General features: G+C 35.7%; 5 protein-coding genes across 5 annotated transcripts; 4 read left to right on the top strand and 1 right to left on the bottom strand.

Annotated features, from left to right (window-relative positions):
- The first annotated feature begins 302 nt into the window (after positions 1-302).
- Positions 303-4,000, top strand: LOC120257440 (inosine-5'-monophosphate dehydrogenase-like). The gene is given in 5 exon segments (XM_039264909.1): positions 303-1,396; positions 2,053-2,232; positions 3,138-3,191; positions 3,193-3,399; positions 3,893-4,000. Coding segments are annotated over 5 exon segments (1,500 nt in total). The 5' UTR covers positions 303-409; the 3' UTR covers positions 3,965-4,000.
- Positions 4,001-6,582: 2,582 nt separating this feature from the next.
- On the top strand, positions 6,583-7,572 carry LOC120257441 (subtilisin-like protease). The gene has a single exon (XM_039264910.1). It carries the CDS (start codon positions 6,583-6,585, stop codon positions 7,570-7,572), a length of 990 nt encoding a protein of 329 aa, XP_039120844.1.
- Positions 7,573-7,673: 101 nt separating this feature from the next.
- Positions 7,674-8,789, top strand: LOC120257443 (subtilisin-like protease). The gene has a single exon (XM_039264911.1). The coding sequence runs from the start codon at positions 7,674-7,676 to the stop codon at positions 8,787-8,789; it is 1,116 nt and encodes a 371-aa protein (XP_039120845.1).
- Positions 8,790-9,322: 533 nt separating this feature from the next.
- On the bottom strand, positions 9,323-12,729 carry LOC120257439 (exosome complex exonuclease RRP46 homolog). Its single transcript, XM_039264908.1, is given in 9 exon segments — positions 9,323-9,595; positions 9,737-9,869; positions 9,998-10,065; positions 10,143-10,215; positions 11,054-11,074; positions 11,257-11,357; positions 11,788-11,901; positions 12,546-12,606; positions 12,608-12,729. Coding segments are annotated over 9 exon segments (732 nt in total). The 5' UTR covers positions 12,653-12,729; the 3' UTR covers positions 9,323-9,479.
- An 8,300-nt stretch (positions 12,730-21,029) lies between these two features.
- Positions 21,030-23,150, top strand: LOC120257444 (transcription factor MYC2-like; the record flags this gene model as incomplete). Its single annotated transcript, XM_039264912.1, is given in 3 exon segments — positions 21,030-21,248; positions 21,250-21,738; positions 21,741-23,150. Coding segments are annotated over 3 exon segments (1,911 nt in total), but the record flags the coding sequence as incomplete, so codon positions are not given.
- Between the last annotated feature and the right edge of the window lie 2,603 nt (positions 23,151-25,753).

Raw genomic sequence — 25,753 nt, forward strand, 5'->3', positions numbered from 1 at the left:
ATATAATTATCAATCGTTTTTTTATCACACTAGTTGTTTTTATTAAAATTATCCTCAAACCAAACGGGTCCCACTAGGATTGTCTATTGCGAGGTAGTGTGATAACGCACGGATCCAGTCACACCTACGTGCGCTCCAACGCGATTTCATTATCGTATCCATTAAAAATTATTCACAGACAAAAAGCCCCTCTCGCTTTCATTAGATCTCATCTCTCTTTATCTCCGCCTTTCATCCAAATCCAAACACTATTTCCCTATGCATACTCACTCCCATCTGACCGTCCATTCTCCGTTCTCTGCTCCTAAATCCTAATCCGTCGCCGTCCTATATAACACGCACGAGGATAATTAACTTCGTCGTCTTCACCTCATCGCATATCACCGTAACCCTAGCTCCGGCCGCCGCCATGAAGGGGCTCGAGATGGAGCTCGAGGATGGGTTCCCGGCTTCGAGGCTCTTCTCACAAGGGGTTTCGTATACGTATGACGATGTGATCATGCTTCCCCACTACATCGACTTCCCCGCTGACGCCGTGGACCTATCCACCCGCCTATCCCGACGCGTCTCACTTTCCATTCCCTGCGTTGCTTCTCCAATGGACACTGTATCGGAGTCATCCATGGCTGTTGCCATGGCCTCCCTTGGCGGTGTTGCCATCATCCATTGTAACTCTTCTCCGGCGCTCCAGGCTTCTCTCGTTCGATCCGCTAAATCCCGACGCACACCCTTTGTCCATGGCCCCTCCGTACTTTCCGGCTCGGATGCCATAATCCGCACCTTTGATGACATCCTCCCTGCCGTCGTCGTTACCGACCCTGAGAAGGTGCCGATCGGAGTCGTTGCTAGGTCCGATTGGGAGCGTCTTGAGAATAAGGACGTTCCCGTCTCTGCTTACATGCGCTCGGCCCCACCGCCGGTGCCGTCGAAGTACGATTTCGAGGAAATAGCTGCTTTCTTGGCTGAAGAGAAGCTCGATCTCGCGCCATTGGTGGACGAGGACGGTGAAGTTGTTGGGGTTATTACCATGGAGGACATCGAAAGGATCCGGGGATTCCCGAAGCTCGGGAAGCCATCTCTGGGGCGTGATGGGAGGCTTCTGGTGGGAGCCTCGATCGGAACGAGAGAGAATGATAAGGAGAGGCTGGAGCAGTTGGTGAAGGCCGGGGTCGACGTTGTGGTGGTCGATAGCTCTCAGGGAAACTCAGTGTACCAGATCGAGATGATAAAGCACGCCAAGAAGAGTTTTCCAGAGTTGGATGTGATTGGAGGGAATGTGGTGACGATTGCTCAGGCGCAAAACTTGATTCAAGCGGGTGCTGATGGGCTAAGGGTCGGGATGGGTTCTGGCTCCATTTGCACTACGCAGGAGGTTTGTGCTGTTGGCAGAGGGCAGGTATATCTCAAGTGGTGTTCTTTCACAATGAAGTTCTGCTATACGTGATTTACTTCTCAATTGAAATTCTCATGCCTTATTTAGTTAAAGTTTAGATTTTTGGCATGCTTTAGGCCTCATTTCTTTATCTCAAGCAGTGTTCTTTCACAATGAAGTTCTGCTATACTTGATTTACCTCTCAATTGAAATTCTCATGCCTTATTGAGCTAAAGGTTAGATTTTTGGCATGCTTGAGACCTCATTTCTTTATCTCAAGTAGTGTTCTCTCACAATGATGTTCTGCTATACTCCATTTACTTCTCAATTGAAATTCTCATGCCTTATTAAGCTAAAGGTTAGATTTTTGGCATGCTTTAGGCCTCATTTCTTGAGGTTTTATGGCTCATTGAGGTATGCAACCTGCAGTGCTTGTATGGAATGGGGGAAGCTATGAGCTTCTTAGTGTGCTTGGTCATACATGAATAGATTTGTAGTGATTTAGTTTAAGGAGTGGTTTTTAGTTGGATTTATTTATTATTTTCTGCTTCGTTAGATAGTCTAATTTGAATTTTTCATTTTCTATATGAATATTCTGTGCTAGATGCCTATTACAATGTTAGTAGGGTTTATCTGTTTCAGCACTGCCAGAAACATTATATTGAGTTATATTTTTGTAGGCAACGGCTGTTTACAAGGTCTCATCGTATGCCAAAGATCATGATGTGCCTGTTATTGCTGATGGTGGGATTTCCAACTCTGGGCATATTGTGAAAGCCTTGGTCCTTGGTGCATCTACTGTCATGATGGGAAGTTTCCTAGCTGGTAGCCATGAGGCACCTGGGGTATATGAGAATCAGGTATGCTGTAAAACAAATGGAAGTCGTTTTTCTTTTTTTAAAGCATATATCTTGCTTCAATCGCTGTGTGTGTTAAGTGTGTTAGTGTATTTTTGGAAGGGTTGAATTGGGACTTTTATTTTATTAAAAAAAATGAGGAGAATGGACGAAACGGACAAGAACTTCTAAAGGACCAGTGATTGTCATAGGCTCATAGCCCTTATCCTAACAAAAAAATGCTTGTAAACGTGCAGTGTACAGATATACAGCAGTTTAATTGATAGTTCTGTTGGTTGCTGAAGGCAAATACCATTCTTAACAACGAAGACTTTCTTTTTCTCATCCAAGAGTAATAGCTCAACAAGTTTAGTGATTTATTTATTCATTATTATTATTATTTTTTTATTTCATGGATCATTTTGGGCAAGGTGAAAACATACCCTCCAATCTTGTAAATGAATGACAAGATGTCCACAATATGTGATCAAGTTATCAAAAAGGTCAATCTGTGAGATGACCAGTAGTCTTGCACTTGCTTATTCTTGAGATCTTCTCCAACACTAGGTTGGGTCTTTTCTACTTTCAAACTATTAGACTGGTCAATCCTAGCCTAATATCTTGAGTTTCTACGCGAACTCTACCATTCTTTTTCTTGCCATATGTTTGTGTTGGTTTTTATTTCATATTTTTGTTTTATTGAGTTTTTCTGGTTTTGGTTTCAAGATAATCAATTCACACATTTCTCATCTGGACAGGCATTGAGAGTGCTATCCTTTTTTTATGTTTTTTTCTAATTTTTGCTTGTTGTGTAGTGTTACCTTCATTGAAGTGGCCCTTGACAACACTCAAGGGTTGTCTTCCTTCGCCAAATTGATCTTCATCTGGATCATTTTTCTATCATATTTATTGTGGTGTTGTAATTCCAGGGTGGTCGTCGTGTGAAAAAGTACAGAGGCATGGGCTCCCTTGAAGCTATGACGTAAAAGGAAGTGATGCTCTCGATATCTTGGTGATAAATTAAAATTAAAGATTGCTCAGGGAGTAGTTGGAGCTGTGGCAGACAAGGGCTCTGTTTTGAAGTTCATACCTTACTCAATGCAAGCTGTCAAGCAAGGATTTCAAGATCTTGGGGCATCGTCTATGCAGTCTGCTCACGAGCTCTTAAGATCAAATGTGTTGAGATTGGAGGTATGTTTTGATACTTATGTTTCTAAAAAAATTTTGATGTTTATGATTTTCATTTGATTCCTAATCCATGTTGCATGCAACACTATAGCATATATGTCTTGCTATGTTTGAATTTAAATTCCTGACATATTTTTATTGTCAAACACAAGAAAAAACGCTGAAATGTCGACAATCATACTGATCTCTATGTAACTTGCCGTAATGTTAGTGCATCATAAAATCTTGCAATTGGATGTCAATCATGAACAGCTAAACATGCATGGCCTTAAGCTTCCTTTTCTAGAAACTAGAGTTTATAAATTAGAACTTCCCTTAGAAATTGATTCAATTTATACAAATTGTGCTACATAATGACAATTCATATAAAAATTTCTGATTAATTTTACTTCATTAGAATTATAAAAATTGCTGATAAATATCAGAGAATATAACCATTTCCTACTCTTCACAAAAGTTATCTTTACTCAGCCTTTTAAGTTTTTTATTTTTCCAGGTGCGAACTGGAGCAGCACAAGTTGAGGGAGGAATTCATGGTTTGGTTTCATATGAGAAGAAACCCTTCTGAATGCTCATATGTTTTTGAGACTGTGTGTGTACTAAAGGGGGAGCTGAGTGGGGATCTCTGATCCCTTGTTGTACTTCTTGTTGAGGGTTGCCGATGGGTCTAATCCGAACTTAATGTAATTCTATGAGGCCCCTTTTTATATGAGCATGTAATTGTACTTTTAATAAGAGCCGAGGTGGCAATTCAGAATCCTTTTTGTTTTGATCCCTAAAACCTAATTTTGTTTACATAATATATTTTTATTCTTATTTTCTGTGTTTTTACAAAAACAGGTTGATTTTAGAAACTAAGTTTTTAGAATATATATATTTGTTATAAACTTGTGAATTATTGTTGTTTTATTCATTGGTTTGATATATATATATATATATATAGTATTTTTTTGCCTAGAAGTTAAATATTTTTTAAAAATAAAATATGATATTTGTTTCTATCCATACAAGTCATCAAAAGATGTATGTAGATCACATAAATATATATTTTGTAAACATATGTAGGATTGATTTAAAAAATATTTTAGTAGATGTTTTTCTATTCTAATCAACATATAATGTAATATGATATGATTTATGATAAGATTTTCAAAGTTAAAAATCTATTGGATTTTACCATAATAAATGAAATAACAATCACTGACAATGTCTAAGCATTTTTCATGAAATTCTAAGCATCTGAGTTAGTTTTTACAAAATGAGAAACATTATTTCAAAAGTGGCTTTTTAGGAATGCACAAAACATTTTATGAAAAGATTTTCATTTTAACTAAAAATGAAAAAAATATGCCCTAAAAATAGGTCGGTAGTTTTATAATTAATTTCTGTCATTTGTCTTTTTGATAATTTTTTTCTTAATTAATCAAGTGCATACGCCACTAAAAAGCTCCACTAATGTTATGCAAAAAAAGTTAATGACCTATTCTTTAATAAGGAAAAAAAAATTACTATTTTTCTCATGTCTTTTTAAAAGCTCATTGAAATTTTTACAAAGGTAAAATCATATTAGTTTCATTAGGTGTGCCATACCATCATGTGGCCATTTTTATAAACTAATTTCAAACCATTAGCTAAGATGATAAAATAGCAATTTATCAGTGCTAGTTAACAAAAAAGAGAAGGTGATCATACACTTAATTCACAAGTATAAACCTGTTAAATTTTTCTTTAATTGCAGCTTTAGCACTGAAATACTATATTTCTAATCAAAGGTGGTTGTTTTAGTGTCTAAGAAATGCTCTTTTCAAGACAATCACTTGTCTGTATCCCACTCTGAGCACTAGTAGTGTTCTTCTTTGATTTCCCAATCCCCAAAACCAATAAAACCTTAGCTATTGAGGGGAACTTGTCTTCTTCCACCCCAAAAGCCATGACCTTTACACAACAGTGAAGCAAAATCTAAACTAAGAAATTGATATCATTAAAGTGTAATTCTTATCAAAGGTAATATGAAACATATAGTCTACCAAACGTAGCTAAAACTCCCTATAAAACCTTCCTACAACCTCACATACTAACTCAGAATCCTAAGCAATGCAGTCTCCAATGGGAACTAGTGGCAGAATTGTGGTCTTAGTAGGACAAGTGTTACTAGTGTGTGCAGCTATCTGCATGGCCACTAGAACTCTTGTAACTGATCCTGAGCATGCCTTGAATGAAAATGCCCACACCCTTGCTCAACACTCCGGCAATGTCACCGGCACTGAGGCTGCCACCACTGTCCTTCCTTCCGATGATGCATTATGGCACAAAGACTGCAAAGATAACGGTAAAGGGTACAATGACAAGGACAAGGATAAAGACAAGGACAAGGGTAAAAGAGATTGGGACAAGGACAAAGATAAGGAAAAAGACAAAGGTAAAGGGGATTGGAACAAAGATAAGGACAAGGATAAAGACAAAGGTAGAAAGTGAGACGAGAGACGAGGATAAAAGACAAAAGTAAAGGGGATGGGACAAAGACAAAAATAAGGATAAAGACAAAAACAAAGATAAAGACAAAGACAAGGGTAAAGGGGATTGGGACAAGGACAAAGATAAAGACAAAGACAAGTGTAAGAAGGGTAAAAAAGGTGGCAAATATGATGACGGAAGTGACGGCGGCGGCTACGTCCACGGGGAAGAGCCACAGCTTCTCAACTGATCCTTGAGAAAATGATCAGATCCATCCTGGTGTTATCAATATATATATATATATATGATGATGATGATGTCTATGGCTCAATGTTAATAAGCTACTAAGCTTATGTAATATTTGGTAATAAGAGCCATCACTCAATATATATATATAGATATATCTTGAGATATTTGAACTTGGAGATGCCATGCAAGATGTTTTAAAATGAAAAAAGTTTAAATCTAAAGAACGTTTTCATCATGCATGAGAGTGAGTACTCATCAGTACATGGGATTCCAAGAGTACATGTTCATGCTTATAATGAAGCACATAATTGGCCTATTATTATTATCAAACAAATTAGTAAAAACTTCACCGAAACTTCATGTGACCATCCTCCTCTTACTCATTGCCATCTCTCTCATGGATCAAGATCATGTATAAAAGAGCTAGAGTTGCAGCAAGCTAAGATCAAGACTCATCACAATCCTCTCCAATTCAACTCATTAATGGAGAGGTTTTTCCAATCATCTTTCACTATCTTCTTCTTCTTCTTCTTCTTCATAATCTTCTCCTCTTCTGATATTCTTCAAGTCCATGCAGCCAGGCTTCTACCAATAATCAATGAAAATGGAGGCAATTCTAGCAGTGAAACAAAGGTTTACATCGTTCACGTAGCAGAGCCAAACAACACAGAGTTCCTCCACTTCACTGACAAAGAGAACTGGTACAAATCCTTCTTGCCAAACACCAGCCTCGACTCCGGCGATCCACGGTTACTCTACTCTTATCACCATGTGATCACCGGCTTCGCCGCAAAACTAACCGATGGCGAACTCAAAGCAGTTAAATCCAGGGACGGCTTTGTGTATGCTCAAGAAGACCAAACTCACATCCTCCACACCACCAACACGCCAACATACTTAAAACTCCACCAGGACTGGGACTATGACCTCTGGGCCAGCTCCTCCTACGGCGCTGGCAAGATTATCGGAGTCATCGACAGCGGCATTGACCCCGATCACCCTTCATTCAAAGACGACAACATGCCGCAGCCGCCGCAGGCTCCGGTTTGGAACGGGCAATGCTACTGGGCGAACAAGTGCAACCGAAAACTTATCGGCATTAGAGCTTTGCGGTACGGTTGGGCGCCAGACCCGTACGACCGCAACGGGCATGGGACTCATGTGGCAAGTACAGCAGCTGGGAACTTTGTGGATGATGCCAATGTGCTCGGTGAGGCCAATGGTAGAGCTTCCGGAATGGCTCCTCTGGCTCATTTATCCATTTACAAGGTATTGTATAATAACAATGGGAAAACGGTTGGACAGAGTGCTGATATACTTGCAGGAATAGATTGGGCCATTCGTGATGGTGTTCATATCCTTCAAATGTCACTTGGAGCTGTGAGTTTGCAGATGTTTCATAACCCTGTGGCTATAGGTTCTTTTGCAGCTATGAGACAAGGCATTGTTCCCTTGTGCTGCAGCAGGGAATGATGGTCCTAGTCCTAACATAATAGCCAACGATGCACCATGGATTTTCACAATTGGAGCAGCCTCCACTGACAGGAGAATCTTAACTACTGTTAATCTTGGAGATGGGACTCAGTTGGAAGGAGAAGGTGGTTACCAGCCTGACAACTTTCCTTCGGATCAGTTGGATCTTGTGTACCCGGGTGCAGATGACACTGGCACTCCAAAACAAAAAGGAGAATAGATTAGTGTGCAATGTTAATCTCAAGACTTACAACGTGGCTGGAAAGCTGGTTGTTTGCTGGAATGCAATTTATGACCCTGTTGAAACTGGAAAGAAGGTGAAGAAAGCTGGTGGAGCAGGCATGATACTAGTCAACACATGGCCGGCCGGCAACACCACCTCACCTGAGCCACACGTACTTCCGGTGGCCAACGTTGGCTTTGACGCCGGTCAAAAGATTGTGACTTATATAACAAACTCCACTGCAAACCCAACAGCATCAATCAGTTTGGACGGCACACAGCTCGGTGTCAGGCCATCACCGGCCGTCGCAAGCTTCTCATGCAGAGGTCCAAGCAAGATGAACTACGGTATCATAAAGCCGGATATTATTGCCCCCGGAGTGAACATCCTCGCTGCATGGCCACAGAGAGTAGGGCCAAGTCCCACCGGTTCTTACTCTAAATTCAAGTTCCTCAGTGGCACATCCATGGCCACACCTCATGTTTCTGGCATTGTTGCACTCCTCATGAACCTTTACCCAAGCTGGTCACCTGCTCGGATTAAATCAGCTCTCATGACCACAGCTTATGCACTCAACACCAATGGAGAACCCATCAAAGATGAGTACAGTGGAAATGCCAGTGTTTATGCTATGGGTTCAGGACATGTGGATCCATTGGCAGCTGTTAATCCAGGTCTGGTTTATGATCTTCAGTACTATAACTATGTGCATTATCTTTGTGGCACTGGGATGGCAGACTATCAACTGTCAGCCATAATCCGGACTACAGCTAGTTGTTCTCAGATCAATGGGATTCCAGTGGAGCAGTTGAACTACCCTTCTTTCTCAGTGAAGTTGGGAGCAGGGAACCCTGTGACTGTAACTAGGATTGTGACTAATGTAGGAGACGCTAATTCTGCTTATCAGGTTGAGTTTGATGAACCGGAAGGGGTGAACATTGCTGTTAATCCAACCACACTTCAGTTCAGTCAGAAAGAAGAGGTTGACGTTTGAGGTCAAGTTCACTGTTGATGGAGTGCCACCTGCAGCAGGGATGACAAGAGAAGGCCAGCTTTCTTGGGTTTCCCCTACAAATTTGGTCAGGAGCCCCTATTGTTGTAACTTTTTACCTGAGAATTACTTGTTTGTATTGAATAAATATCTATGTTACCATGGTAATAAATATTTTGTAATGAGATTTTCTTATTAATTGATGCTCATTTTGTGTTGGTTTCCACTGAGATGCTGGCAACGCATTATTATTTATTAACTAGGAATTATTAACAGGACTTGGTGGAATTTTTTTATCAATCGGTTGGTGCTGACAAAGATGATTTGCAAAGATGAATTTAATAACTAAAAGTCATTGATTTTGATTTAAATGCTTCAGCTGGCACTTGCAATATAATAATACATACTGTATACAAAACTTTCAAATTTAAAAATTTTTAGACCTAACTAAATGTGCATAAATTATAACATTTATTAAAAACTGCACGTGTACATAAACATATTCTCACATATGAATAGTATTACAAACCAAGGCATATGATACTGTTAATTTTTTAGGCTCAATCAAGATTAATATAACATTAACACATCTGACTTTTAATAAACAATCATACAAGTACAGTTATTCATTAAAAAAAAAAATTCTAGCTTTTGATGACATTCAACGGTGAGGTTTACCAGAGGATCTTTAATTTATCTAGCTTTTGAAGCATTGTCTGGCAAATCTGACTGCAAGCTTTTCCTAAAAAATTCTGAGATTTTTGAACAAGCAGCACGTCCACGTTCAAGGCAGTTGAAGTAGTCATCAACTAGATTTTCACAAACAGAAACGAGAAAGTTATGATTTAAGACATAAAAGATAGCTTTTAGAAGTTTTCTTTACAATAATTCAATTCAATGTGCATCTTTAAATTTGTTCAAAAAATATATATTTTAAGCTTACATCTTACCTGGCATTGCTCCATGGGTGACAGAAGTTATAATTCCATGCTCAAATGGTTCTTCTGCAGATGGCGACGAGCCTTTAGGAATGACTGAAGTAGGAGGATTTGGAAAAACCAAATTTGTATTCGCCTGCAATTTCTGTCCAAATTCCCCAAAAAAAGGAGAAAAAAAAAATCATAGCGATAGTTTTTACTGATTGTCAATTTATGAAAAATAAAAAGAATAAGAATATTTGTTTTTCAGCTCTTAAGCAGTGAATGAGATACCTGCTCCTCAATCTTTGTAGGATCTAGAATCAAAGATCCATGCTCTGTTAGGCCACAACAGATTGCAACTGCAGAAGCCAGCAAGAAAGGTTAATCACAAGTTTGGGATAATGGAGTCACTGAATTAAAGCAAGAGCCAGGTTACCAGCAAGATGCTTTAAAGGGATACCAGCATCAACAAGTGCAGCACAAGACGCATTTATGGCACATGGGAGAAGCTAAGATCTTTTATCAAGGAACTTTATCACCAAAACCAATATTATGGGATAATCAAATGACTACAACGAAAGAAAATATAGACTTCTGCAGTTCCTAAAAAACTGAGGTTGCACAGTAATAAAGCCCCAGCAGTTATTCGCAAGGTCCAAGAAATGATTTGGGAAAGGGGGAGAAACATTTCAAGACAGGTGCACTTCATATAAGACAGGAAAGATAAATATTGTCCATTAGAAATTTGAAGCATTGCAATGAGTTGATACAGAGAACCAATTTATTAAAACAGAAAACTTATAGACCAGAGTGTTTTGTTACTTTGAACATGCATGCTTAGCATATTGACAAAACAAGTTGAATATTGACCCCCTAAGTTCCCTTAAATTCTACACCAAGCTAGCTTTTTAAAGGCCTAAAATGTTTGCATCTTTCCAATTAGGAGCAAGAAATGTAAAACAGGGACACGATTCTATTAAGGGGCAAGGAAATCAAACAAACACTTAGCTCAAATTCTACTATTACGAGCAATATATACTCCAAAAGTCAAATTGTCAAATAATACATGCAGATGTTTGAATGGCTGATAAAAATCGGTTTGCAGCAGCAGATGCTTTAAATTACCACCTGTACTATCTTAATCCAATTTGCCTTCCAAAATAAATTTCTAAAAATAAATGCCAATAAAATTTACTGGCTGCTTTGATAAAGGATCACCACTAGACACTTGTAGGAAAGCAAAAGGATTGAACAGCTGAGACAAGTGATTCGGTTATTTAACTACTTTTCGAACCCATATATGGTTAAAACCAAAAACATGAACATTTCATCAATGGCAAAAGATACAGCACCATCATCACCAACAACCTGCAAGAAAAGTTAAACATTAAAAAATTAAAATGAGACACCTGCATGTGATTGAAATGCACTCCTCTTAAGCATCATAAAAATCAAAGCAACAAGCATAATCATAGTACTTACCAGAAATGGAAATGCATGAGAATTGAAGAAGACACAGAGAGTACACTCTGAAGATTAACCCAACTGACCTGTAGTATAACTGAAGTTGTTGTGTTTGGATGAACAGTCAGAAGGCAGATGCTTCGCAAGGTTCTCCTTAGGATAATCTCATACTCTTTTTCCTGTTTACCTAAGTTAGAGAACTCTTAGGATTCGAATTCCTATGACATCTAACGGTAACATCTAAAAACACTACAATAATGTTCAAAGGTATAAAAAGAATGCCGCTCAAAAAATAGCTTAAAGCAACTCAGTCAATCAGATTGCATGCGTGTGTTCATGCGCAAATATTAGGGCTTAAGAGGAGTAAACTCCTACAAAAAAAGATTCCAGAAAACAAAGAAACTATGAAAACAGTTACATGCCATGGTAGTCAAATGAATGCAGAGAACAGACAGATTTTCCAATGATTGGGACAAGCTGGATTTTGTTTTGATTATATTTAATCAACCCAAATAGCAGGTATGACTTCATGGTCCAGAGCAGCAAAGGAGTTCACGATCACATACAAAATGAACAAATAAGAAAAATAAGGACCTTTGTGGAGTTATCATATTTACCTATTTGTCCAGTTTTGGGTTTCCAGATAACTTCAATAGAAGCCAGTTCAGGGTTTTCACCCTTTCTCGTCCCAGCTTTTGGTCCATAAACACCAGCCAGAACAATAGTATTGCCTGTAGAAAGCAAGGATGTCAGAAAAACATCAAAACAGCTATACTGGACCTATGTAAGTAAATGCCAATGCTTTACATCATGATCATCATGCATAGAACTATAGAAGAACAACCAGCTTCATTCCCATCCGGAAAACATTTAAAACAAGTGCATGTTAAAAGGAAGAACATTATTGGTAACCATTAGATCTGATGATACGCGCATGAAGGTTCATCCTCATCCTATTGTGTTTTTGGCTATGGTTTTTCTCAACATCATCTCTTTTTGCTAAAATATACAGCCTTTTAGGAGTTTCTTTGAATTGGCAGAAAATGGAAGTCAAGCAATGGAAATGACAAAAAAAAACAAAAAATATATAAACCATTTCATTGTTGATTTCATTTCTTTTCTTTTCCTGGAGCGCCATCAATTCCCAAATACACCAAAAAATCAATCTTGAAATCAATAATCGTTTCCAAATCATGGAAAATGGCAAATAAATAACAAAGCATTAAAGAAATCAATAAAGCAACCAAAAACAAGCTAAGAGAAGCGAAAAACAACAATTAATTTGCATAGAGAAATAACCAAAGAACTAAAAGAGAACAACATCAACACATAAAAGATTCAAGAAAGCATTTAATATCAGAGCTACCAGGATTACCTTGGGACCAGCGAGCAGAACCATGGGCGCGGTGAAGGAGATTGCGAGAGCACGCGAGGCAGCCGCATCTGGTTCGGAGTACGACCATCGCCCCGATCCATCCCCATTGCTCCGATGATTCTTAGTTTGAGAAAGTGGCCGAAATTCAAAGTCTCCCTGCCAAATCAAAACCCTAGCCCCTTCCCTCCTCCTAAACCTGAGGAATTCCTAAAAACCCTAACGAGAGAAATTTCACTAACTGATTCTCAATGGGCTGGCCAGAAAGTTTTATGGGCCTTTTATGGATATCTAAGCCCATTAACTATAATAATAATAATAATAATAGGCTTGGCTAATATCTTATAATGTGCCACACAAGATGGACGGGTCCCACCTCCACTGCTAGTGCACTATCATGTAATTGCTTTCTTATATTATAATGTTAGTATGTTACTATATAATTATATTTTTTTTTAATAAAATAATAATTTGTCTATTTTTATTAAATAAATAAATAAAATAAAAAGATAGACATGATAGTACAAGGCCATTATATATAAGGCTTTAAATAATGTATGATAAAATCACTGTGCTAAGGTATTTATAACATTCTTAATCTAAAAGTTACACTAGATAAATGATATGTATATATATTTTATATATAGAGAGAAAATTGACTACATACTCTCATATAAAAAGCCATGAAATTACTTAAATACCTTTATAAAAAATCTTAGTTGTTATGCATACTCCTACATATTAATTGATATTGGGTATTAAATAAAAGTTTGGTTGAGCCATTGCTCTCAACTTCAACATGAAGTTTATCCCAAAGTGGAATTTTTAGTTTAATCTATCCGTAAACAAATAAGTATGAGTAACTTATAAATAAATTTAGCTTATTTATTCTTTTTGTCGATGTTAAGAATTTTTTAAATTTTTAAATATATATAAAGAAATTATAATTTATTGAATGAAACAGGACTATGATTACAAAAATAATATCAAATATGAGAAAAATAATAATAATAATAAATGACAAGAGAAACTACGTGCAAATTTTTTTCTTTTTAAATCTTTCCCATATTTTTGTAAATATTTTTATCTTTTATATAATTTTTTTGTTTTTATTTTCTTCTATTTTAATTTTTTTTTCATATTTTTAAGAATTAATAGGTTATTTACTCATAGTTGTGATTAAAAAATCTTAATTTCAAGTCTTTGGATCCCCTGTAGGAGTTTTGTATAAGAAATATTTTTTATTTTCCCCTCCAAAATTGTATGACACGGAGGTTTATCACTAAGAGATCTTAAGTCACTGTGTTTATCATGTGTCATACATAATTATTGGCCTCTATTTTATTCAATAAAAATAAAATTCATTTTGGTCACATGCGTGAGAAATTAAAGATGGAGTAGATGACCATCCAACGAAAGCAAAACTATAATAATATGTGGTCACAAGACCATGCCTTGACAAAGAGAAAAGGAAATAAATAAATAAATAAAATACCATATGCAACATGAGAATTTCAATGCACATGCTTCAAAAGATCCCAAAAATTAAATAAATAGTGGTCAAGAGCTAAGATTAGGAACAAGTTAAGTTTATCTATCAACCAGGCTGTCTTGGTTTATTAATTTAATCAACTAGTGGGAAATGAAAAAAAAACCAAGTCATCACGTTGCAACCTCCGGATTTGACCACGTTTAAAAAATATAAAATAATTAATATATATTATTTAATTTTTATTCAAGAAAAAATATAAATAAATTCAACACATTCAGATTTTTGTTTTACATGAGTTAATATTTAAATATGTTGTTTTTTAAGTAAAAGGAGAACATCTCATGTTGAGGACTCACTGATAATAAATTAAGAGATTATTTAGTAAAAAACTAATATTTCATGCTAAGGACTTATAATATATGAAGAGATCATTATCATATTAATGGACATATTATTTTGTTTCTCTATTGCACATTTTACTTGTTTCTAAAATTTAATGCAATCAATTGAATTGAAAGATGTGATGGAGTCCATGTGAAACAATTAACAGGACGTTCATTGCAGAGAGAGCGGGGGAAAGTGAGAAAAATAATATCCCTTTATTTATAGTATTCATTTGTATTAAAGTGAGAAAAATAACATTTCTTCACTTTTGACTGAAGTGAATTTTGAACTAAACTCACTTCAGTATTTTTTTTTTACTAAAGTAAGAAGAAATGAGTCAATCTATAAAAACTAATTTCTTTTCATTTCTAAAGTCTTTTTTAAACTCATAGAATTTCATCCAACACCTAAATCCTTCCTTTATATTCTCACTTTTAGACAAATGAACATAAAAATCCTAGAAGTGATATCACTTCTCCCACTTCAGGGAAGTAGCACTTCCCTCACTTTCCTGACTTCCCCTCACTTACAGTGAAATGAACACCCCTTGAATGTAATATATACTTGGCATTTTCTCGTGCTTCGTATCGAAGTTTTTAAAATTTTTAGAAAATTTTTAAAACAATATAATATATAAAATAATATAATTAAACAACTCATATCATAAAAACTACTATTTTATATCTTGGATTTCAAAGGTTTATAGATATTTATTACATAAATAATTAGGTATAATTAATATTTTCAATTACTAATATCATAAATAATATAAATAAAAACTTAAATATTATTAAAAAAAATAATTTTTTTTTCTTAAAACGCTCTCAGAGTAGATTATACATATACTTTAATAGTATGTATAGATATATATATATATATAACCACAAATTTTAGAGTTAATTAAATAAAAATATATCTTTGTTCATTAGATACATAATGTTAACTTAACAAATGATAATTATTTAACTAAACATTAAAATAAAATTGAAAGTTTAGTGTTTTGTTCGCAAAAAATTGAAAAACAGAATTAACAAAAATCATTCACAATGTATTTTAAAAAAATGAATAACCTACCTTTCATTTAAGTGGAAAAAATAAAAAGTACAAATTGAGCACGACATACAAAACAACAAAACTATAAAAAAACAAATTATGACAAACATTAATCCATTATTACTGGATTCAAATTAAAGACACCCGTAACAAAAACACTAGAACCACGATGATAAAACAAAAGCAAGCAAAAGAACAACAAAACATAGTAACAACTCAAGAAGAGATGGATAGCTGTGTCATCTCTGGTCTGGGCTATCCTCCTCGCAAAAATATTGCTGAATTTGTAAAATATAAAATGATAATTTTTTAAAAAAATCATGTAAAATACATTAAGAATATAGCTGTTAAGACATAGATCCAGGGAGTGTAGTACAAAGGGGAAGTGTACAAAAGAAGGGTACAAAAGGTTGGACAAAAGAAAAGATACAAGAAATGAGTGACACCCAGGTGGATAGGTGACTTAATAGAGTATAAAAGAAGATTAAAAAAAAAAGGACAAAAGAACTACGAATATCTCTTTAATTTTACAAGGACTCCATGTTATGTATCATAATGTAAGAGCACATAGAAAGTTGGAGACTTGTTTAATTACCACCAGGGAATCCCCAAGCTCCATCTGCTTCAAATCTTTATGGTCCATTTGATTGGTTAATGAGAACAGCATAAATAGTATGACGGTACTAAATAATTAGAGAACGATATAAGTCTTTTGTCATACGTTTACATGTTTGATTTTCAGTCGAACGATTACAAAAATTTTTTTGTCGCGATTAATGTTTGATTTACATAAGTATGAACACATAAATTACAATAATACTTTTTTACTATTGTATATTTGTTTTATAATAAAAAATATACAATAATATTTTATAAAAATCTTATCAAATTTTACGATGCCTAACAACATAACAACAAATTAAAAAATCAATATAATTTTAAAATATTTAATCCAAAACAAACAAACTTTCATTAATATCTTAATCCTTAAAAAACAAATAAATTGATAGATAAATAAATATATAAATTTTTAAATAGATAGATAAATAAATAATTTTTTAAATAAAATAAAATAAATAAATCATGTTATCATTTTAATAATGAGTAGTGTAAATTTTAATTTTAAATATGGACAATTTTGTCATTAGTTATCATGTACTTTGCCGAAATTTTTGTACCGTAGTTTTGGTGGTAAAAAAAAAATTAAGAAGTTATACTGTACCGATTGGGTAGTTTGTGATGTAGTCTTATCATGTTTTTGAAATCTTGCGTATCAAACGAACCCTTAGATTGCTAATAGAACATTAGTAAAAAAAATGTTTTAACTTTGTCAAAAAAATTTAAATTTAATTTACAAATTTTTATTAAAAAATAACAGTGAGAATTAGCCTGATAGAAATTTAAATAGATGCACATTCTTGGATGATTTGATTGTCAAACCAATCATATCATTGAATTTAGTAAAAGGTTTGGTTATTCTCTCCACCTAACTAAAACAAAGTCTGTCAACAAAAACGTTTAACACAAAGGGTGTTGTTCTTGGTACCATTGAATTTAGAGACCTACCCCAAGGAAGCATTGTTATTAGGAAATATAATATTATAATAAACAAAATGAAAAATATGTAAGGTCCAAAGGTGTCGCAATAGTTGAAAAATTTGAGCAGAAGTCACTGTTTACAATAAATGTAGTACTATTATTAATTGTTTACGTATACGGTCACATGTACAGACATACACTTGCTCGTATGGCTTCTAAGTTAAGTTATGTGGTCTTCTACACAGATGAATGGATGACCTCCTTGAGTTAAGATAATTCTTGCAAAATGCAAAAATTAATCTCTTTTTGTGATTTAAAAATATGATAATGAGCAATAAACTAACTAATACAAATAATAGATGGAGACAGTGACACCAACTTTTAGCATAAAAAATTCTTCAAATTGAGAGAAAAAATCACAATTTTTTAAAATCATTTTAAATGTTCAACAATGGGTAATAAAAAGTTTCTCTAGCTGATTAGAAATATACAAGCATAATGACATAAGTTTTCAATAATACAAAAACATCATCATTACACAAGAATTGATAACAATAGTTTAAAGGAGAGATTAAAAAGAGATAAAACCGGTGAATTAGGAGATTTTATTGCAAGAATGCACTACTCAAAGTGTGGCAGTAATTTGACAATGAATACCATCCGATCTTCTTGCAGTCACAAACCTTAACCTCTTTCACTTTATCCCCTTGGGTTTTTTCTCCAATTTAATCTACAATATTCTTCTCCTTTTCATACAAATGAGAGTTTCATCTTATAAGGGGTTGTTTGATTGGCTTTTTAAAAAGTGTTTTTATTTTTGTAGAAGCACTTTTGAAAATAAGTCTTTTAAAATAAAGGTTAAGTCTTGATCACGTATTTTTTGGATGTATTAGTTTTTAGAAGCGACACGTAGTTGTGAAAAATATTTGGATGTTTAGTTGAAAAAGATGCTTTACAACGACAAATTACTAAAAATCGCTTTTCTTTGGATTGATGAGGCGGTTAAGTAATTCATTTAACCAAAATAAAACTTTATCAAAACAGAACTTGTTTATAATGGTCTGATGCTGTGATTTATAAAATAAGTACTGCATTTTAGAACTTATTTTACATGTTTATTCAGCTATCCAGACGTAATATGAAATCGCTCATGGCGACTAGCTTATAAAATAAGTACTTTGGATCGTGATAAAGTGCGATCCAAACAACACCTAAGTCTCTCCAATAAAATTTCTCTTTTGCCCTTCTATTAGTTGACATAGTACTTATTTTTCAATAGTTAGGTGAGATAGCATATTTTTATTCATTTGTTGGCCCCAAATATGGTAACACCCCAACCAACGGAAAGGGCCAAAGATTTAGCCATTAAAATAATCAGCGACCCTTCTAAGCTATGCCCTAATTATTAAAATAAATCTTTCTTTCAAGTGAATTAGCTTGTAAATTATTTCAGGAATGCACATCATTGGAGAAAAACAAAAACATGAGAAAAAGAATCTTCATAGGTGATATTTTCATTGCAAAGCATTTGTTCCTCGTGACACATGTTATATCATTATAAATAACTTCCACATTTTCAAGAAATGGATCACAAGGGCAGTTGAAATATAGAAATTTAACATTAATAATAAACACTAGTATAGATGCCGGTAGGTAGCATAATGAGGGTGTAGATTAACGAAAAGATAAAATCACTGAAAAAAAGAAAAACTAACCAAAAACAAATATTATATATATAGATATTGTATATATATATATATAAATATATATATATATATAATACGTCACTTTAAAGAATCCCAAAAAAACCAAACACCAATGGTATATATATAGTATTGCATACAAGCACATGACCCACCCTATATATATATATATATATCATTTTTTTAAAACTACACATCCTTAAAGTAATAAATAAAAATTAAAATAATAACCAATTAAAATCTTACAAACTTGCACCCAAAAAAATCATTTGAAAGCATTGCTATCGGTGGGGATAACTTTAATATGTAACTATATGATGTATAAAAATTTCACATCTTTTATATCTAAAGTTGAGAGCCCTCGTTTTGGATCATTTATCCTTTTTATGTGTGGTTGTCATTCCGAAGAACTTTATTGTAGAATAGATATTCTTATCTCCCACATGTGAATTTGTGAACCACATGACAACCAAATTTGACTAGTGCTCATTGAACTTCCTTAACCGTATGATATGATATATATCATTAGCTACGTCTTTGTTGATTGAGTCAATGGAGACAACAATAAGACAACAAAAATTGGAAGAATACAACCATTTTTTTAAACCAAACACATGAAATTTTTTTCTATAAGTTATTAAAATTTAGTTTGTGATTCGAATGTTATTTGAACTCACCTAAAAATTTTCCAAATAAATCTGTATATATATATATATAATATTTTATTATTATCATGTGTTATTTCTTTCATATTATTTTTTCAAAATTATAACATCTTTATACCGGTAATCCGTGTTAATATATAAAATATTACATGAACAATTCATTAAAATAAAAACTAGCCAAAATATAAGTACAAAAATCAGTTATTAGAAATTGTGGTAACTACCTATATTTATAATTGAGAGGTCTCAAGTTCGAGCGTACCAGATTACAATTCACTTTCTTAGTTCTATGCAGGTGTTTTGTGTAAAAAATAACTCTTATTCTTCTTTTTAAAATTGCATAGCGGGAGATTTATTTTTAGAAAATCATATACTTATTTATTATTTGTTTTCTCGTTTGTCGACTTTGTAAAAAAAAAAACATCTATTAAAAAAAATCTCTCAACATAATATTATACTGCTCTTTTAAGTTATAATAAATCACTTCTTTATTCTGTCATGAAATATCTGCCTCTTAGTATTCCACGTGGTTTTTAACGTATTTTTTTTTTAAAATAAATTATTAAAGGGCAAGAGATGAAATAAAGCACAGTAAATAAGATTCAAATCACTTTGGAACAAGAAACAGCTGTCTATCTGTCCATCACTAATTAGCTCAAGAAGACCGGGTCTGCCCTTGATAACAATAAATACCTTCACATTAAAAATAAAATTTAAAAGAAAAAAAAGAGCTTGGGGCCACTCCATCACATGGTAAATAACTTTACACACGTGCCATTCAACGCAACAAGCAAAACGTGTTGCTACTGAATTCCTATAAATATTTCCTCATTTCCTCATCTCATCATTTCATCACATCCATCTTTGAAACACTACTCAGTGCAATCACTTGTTTCTATTTTTAATTTTTACCACTCTAATATACACTTTTGAATCCACTTTCTCTGTTTCATTATAAATGTTTATTTTTTAAATTTTTTATATCTCAAATTATTTATTTACATAATTAATTTAAAAATTATTATTTAAATTTAATTTTATAAATTTATTTAAATGTACATAAATACACAACTTCAAAGAAAAATATATCAAATAAAAAAAATAAAATATTTATAAAAAAAAAAATTAATTTTAATATTTTTTTTTAAAAAAATGGTTAAAATGAACACTTGTAGTGGGATGGGATCATGGGAGAAGTAACTATCAAATTTATTAGGTTGATATTGTGTTCCATGAGATGAGTTCCCTCCCACTTCCCCGCCAACTAACGGTCAAACAATTCGGCTAAACCCAATAAAAAACTAAACAAACTAAACTTGAGTAAATTACGGAGACTAAATCATGAATCAAACTACTCTCTTTCTTATCCTAACAACCTACTTAATTTTTAATCATAAAAATTACGAAAAATAGTTAAAAAAAAAAAAAACTTAAAACCATTATGTAATAACTAATTACTGTACTAATGCGCAATTAATGAAAATTTAACTAAAAAAATATATATCAAATGACGAGGTTTTATACCTTAAGTCAGAGCCCTTCACCAACCAAAAAGCGAAGGCCTTTTTCTTCCCTCTTTTTATCGCGTGTGCTCTCTCTTCTTCAGCTTCACCGGCGGCGGCGCCACCGTGAAAGGAGATGAACATTTTGGACGGACGATAACGCTTCCATGATGGAGGCTTTCACTACGTCGATGGACCTGGCTGGATTTTTGGCCGCCGGCTACTCCGGGGGCCGACGACGGCAGTGGCGGCTACGCCTCCGCCGATGTACTTTTAACCAGGAGACTCTTCAGCAACGATTCCAAGCTTTGATTGAGGGCGCGAAGGAGAAATGGACGTACGCTATCTTCTGGCAGTCATCCGTCGACGAGGGCCTCCGGCGCGTCGTTGCTTGGCTGGGGTGATGGTTACTATAAGGGCTGCGAGGAAGATAGGCAGAAGCGGACTTTGGGGAACGCGGCATCCGCGGCGGAGCAGGAGCATAGGAAGCGCGTGCTCCGAGAGCTCAATTCGTTGGTAGCCGGCGGAGGCTCGTCGTCGCCGGATGAAGTCGTGGAGGAGGAGGTGACTGATACTGAGTGGTTTTTTTTGGTTTCTATGACGCAGTCTTTCGTTAACGGGGCTGGGATACCCGGGCAAGCGTTGTTCTCTGGGTCGCCGATTTGGATCGCCGGTGGGGACCGGCTTCAGGTGTCGGCGTGCGAGCGAGCTCGGCAGGCGGAGGTGTTTGGGCTTCGGACGATGGTGTGCGTACCGGTGGGGGGTGGCGTGGTGGAGCTTGGCTCCACGGATCTCATTTTCCAGAGCAACGAGATCATGAACAAGATCCGGTTTCTCTTCAGCTTCAACGCCACGGAGATGGAGATGAATCCATCGGCTTCCTTCTTCCAGCCGCCACAGCCGGCAGCGCAGCAGCCGGAGGTGGTAGACCAGGGGAAACCGACCCGGCGGCGCTCTGGATCTCGGACCCCTCACTCGTGGAGATCAAAGACTCAGTCTCGCCGGAGATCTCAGTGTCGAAACCCCATGTTCCTTTTGATTCAAACCCTAGTTCCAGCACCCTGACGGAAAACCCTAGCTCGATCAACCTCCAAAACCAGTACCATCCCTCATCGTCCCATTTCACCAAAGAGCTAAATTTTTCCGAATTCCATGTCAACACGACCGCAGCACCGCCCCAGTCCTGCAAGCCGGAATCCGGCTCCATCTTGAACTTCAGCGAAGGCCGGAAAACACCAGCGCCGCTGCAGCACCAGATCACGGACCAGAACAAGAACAAGCGATCCACTGGAGCAACCTCACGGGCAAGCAACGAGGACGGAATGCTCTCCTTCACCTCCACACCAGCCCGGCCCTCGTCCGCCCCAGGCAACGCCGGCGGGATCATCCTCAATGGCGGCGACTCAGAACACTCTGATTTCGAGGCCTCATTACGGGAGGCGGAGAGCAGCAGGGTAGTTGCTGAGCCAGAGAAAAAGCCGAGAAAACGTGGCCGGAAACCGGCCAACGGCCGTGAAGAGCCACTGAACCACGTCGAAGCTGAGAGACAACGGCGGGAGAAGCTGAACCAGAGGTTCTACGCTCTCCGTGCCGTCGTCCCCAATGTCTCAAAGATGGACAAAGCCTCCCTTTTAGGAGACGCCATTACCTACATCAATGAGCTCCGTTCCAAGATGCAAACACTAGAATCAGATAAAGAAATCTTGCAGTCACAATTAGAAGACCTTAAGCAAGATCAAGACGGTGACTCAAAACCAATGAATGGAAGTGCTGCAGCAGCAGCCAAGTGCATTGGAGTAGAGATTGAAGTGAAGATACTCGGGCCGGAAGCGATGATTCGAGTGCAATGCATCAAGAAGAACCACCCGGCCGCGAGGCTAATGACGGCTATGAGAGAGCTGGATCTCGACTTGCATTATGCGAGCGTTACCGTGATGAATGATATGATGATCCAACAGGCTACTGTCAAGATGTTGAGCAGATCATACACACAAGAGCAGCTCACTGCTGCACTCTACTCCAAGGTTGCTGAATCTTCTTCCTCCAATGGTAATGCTAGATAGTTTGTTGTTGTTGATCAATTTGACAGTGCTAAGGATTTCATGCTGATATGCTGTTGTAATGTAAAATTAGAATCTTTGTTTCTGTTCTCAGGCAGTCAATCTCCAAGAATGTACATAGCCAATGCATTATGTTGTTGTTGTTTTTGTTGTTGTTGTTGTTGCAGTTATTGTCATTTGATCAATCAGTAAACAGAGTGTTGTAGCTCCTGAGAATGATGCACTTGAATTTGAAAGGAATTATTATCATAATATGCATTTACAGCAGCAATATCTTCTGCCAGGAGCAATGAGAATATATATATATATGTATATATATTAAATAAATCTAATTATAACAATACTCCACATCCACAGGAACATTGCAACTTGTGTATTACTACATAAACAATAGTAATCCCTGCTCAACATCAATTTGATGTTATAAATCACAAACTGTAAACTAGAAGATAGTAAAACGACGTTGATTGAAGACAAATGAGGTTCACTTTTAATCGATCATTTCTACAACATTGCAAGAACTGCAAAATCTCAAAATTACGAGTCTCCACAGCAACCTCATTTTCTTCAGTAATTAAACTATGCTAGCGAAACATGAGTACTGAAAAGTGAAAATGAAACAAAGAAAAATTCACTTTCAGTTGATCATTTCTACAAAATTGCAGGCAACTTTTGTTTTTGTAGGTAATTAAACTGTGAGACCGAAACATGAATATAAAGGGATAATAAAGCATGCAGGGAGTCCAGCCAGATGAGCATAATACACATGCGGAACTGCCAAAATATATATAAAAAAATGGCATCTCACAAAATATATTTGCTCACAGGCATGAGACAACAAACATCAGACTTACCAAGAGGGACTGCTTGTTACATTAGTGTGTTCATTTTGGAGGAACCGGACGAAAGTGGGGGAAGTGGTCTGACTTTCTCCATTTCTAAAGTTCATTTGTGCTGAAGTGGGGGAACCGACTGAAGTGAATTTTGAACTAAATCCACTTCAGTAATTTTTTTTTCAGAAGTAAAAGGAAGTGAACCAATTTATAAAAACTCACTTTCTTTTTTACTTCCAAAGTCATTTTTGAACTCATAGAATTTCCCCAACACCTAAATTCTCTGGGTTTTTTTTCACTTTCTGATAAATAAATCATCTAGAGCTCTGGAGTGATCACTTCCCCGACTTTGAAAAGTGTCGACACTTCCCCACTTCCCCACTTTTGCCCACTTCCCCGGAAATGAACGGCAATGTAACAAGAGAAATTGATTAGATATGTTATAGATACAGTGAGCACAATTGAGAAACCATGTTAATATATTTGCTAATGTGTAACAAAGATTGTTAGTCAGTCTCTACAACTCATTGGCAGAAATTTTATATGGCCTTTACTCGAGGAAGTGCTAGTCTCCTTGAATACTTATTCTGTTATATATCAATTGTCGTATACAATCAAATAACGCAATTTCATATTTTGCATGACCTACATATGTGAAAATAACTTAACAAATAAAAAAAAACTACTTGACTTTGAAAGTAATTTTTTAATTAAATAGTAAATATGCTTTGGTACAATGGAATGAATTTAGGAAAGGGTTATATAAATAGATTGCTTATTAATATCGAATTATTAAACTTAGAACAAAAAAAGTGATCTTTTTTAATAAAAAAAGTTATAAATAGATTGACCACAAACGCGAGCTTTAAACTCAATTGATCTCAAACCCCAACTCAAATTTTTAGTGGCCCTGATCTAAGGCCCAACTCAGCCCAACTCGGCCAAAATAAATTAATATCAAAGCCCAACTCAGCATGAGTGAATCTGCTCCAGAGCCCAATTAAGCAGCCCAATTTCTTTCAATTGAGCCATTAAAGGCGTATTTGGTTCATGGTAGTGAGCCCAGAAGTGATGGAAGTGACTTACTTCCGAACACTTCCATGAGTTTGGTTGGTGGTAGTGAGATCAGAAGTAGGAAGTCCTACTTCTAAAAAACATCACTTCTGGGTTTTGATTTATGAGAAAAAATTTCCAAAGTCCAACTTCCGTGATTTTTAAAATTTTTTTAAATATTTATTAAAATGACACCAAACTCCCACTTTCGTAGTATACATTGTCCCCATCCAAAAACCCTAATCTCGCCGTTATACTCCTTCGTCTCCTTATGCCTACTTCCATACCAGCCAAACATATGGAAGTCTTGAAGTGAGAGTTCCAAGCTTTCACTTCTATAAACCAAACATGGAAAGTGGGACAGAAGTGCATGACTTCAGTGTGCAACTAAACAGCATGAAGTGACACTTCCATGTAGAAGTGGGACTTTTACAGAAGTGGGAGTTCTTTACTTTCTGACTTCCATCCCACTTCCATAAACCAAACAACCCCTAAGCTGCTATCATCCAAAGGCATTTAACTCCGCTTATAGCAGTTTCATTCACTTGTAATCCAAATCCAGATCTTGATTTAGGGTGTGTTTGGTTCACAGAAAAGGAATGGGAACGAGCAAAAAAATAATAATGAGACCGTAGAAATGAAAATGAAAACTATGTTTGATTGGAGGAATATTTCATTAGGAATGATAAATATATCCAATTCTCTATCCCAAAGGATATTCCTTCAGATGACATTCATGGTGCCCAGTTTTATCACTAGATTTAAACCTATCCGAACCTCTTGCGTTAGGACCAATGGTTGATCGGACCATACATGGGTAAGGTTGGATCAATTCTTGGTTTGTAAGGAGTGGTCTCACTCCATTCCAAAGTGCACCAATCTTGCCTTCTTAGATTTGGGTCGGACCTTGTTCCTATTTGTCTGAAT

Source organism: Dioscorea cayenensis, unplaced genomic scaffold (genome assembly GCF_009730915.1).
Source record: "Dioscorea cayenensis subsp. rotundata cultivar TDr96_F1 unplaced genomic scaffold, TDr96_F1_v2_PseudoChromosome.rev07_lg8_w22 25.fasta BLBR01002119.1, whole genome shotgun sequence".
NCBI classification, from domain to species: domain Eukaryota; kingdom Viridiplantae; phylum Streptophyta; class Magnoliopsida; order Dioscoreales; family Dioscoreaceae; genus Dioscorea; species Dioscorea cayenensis.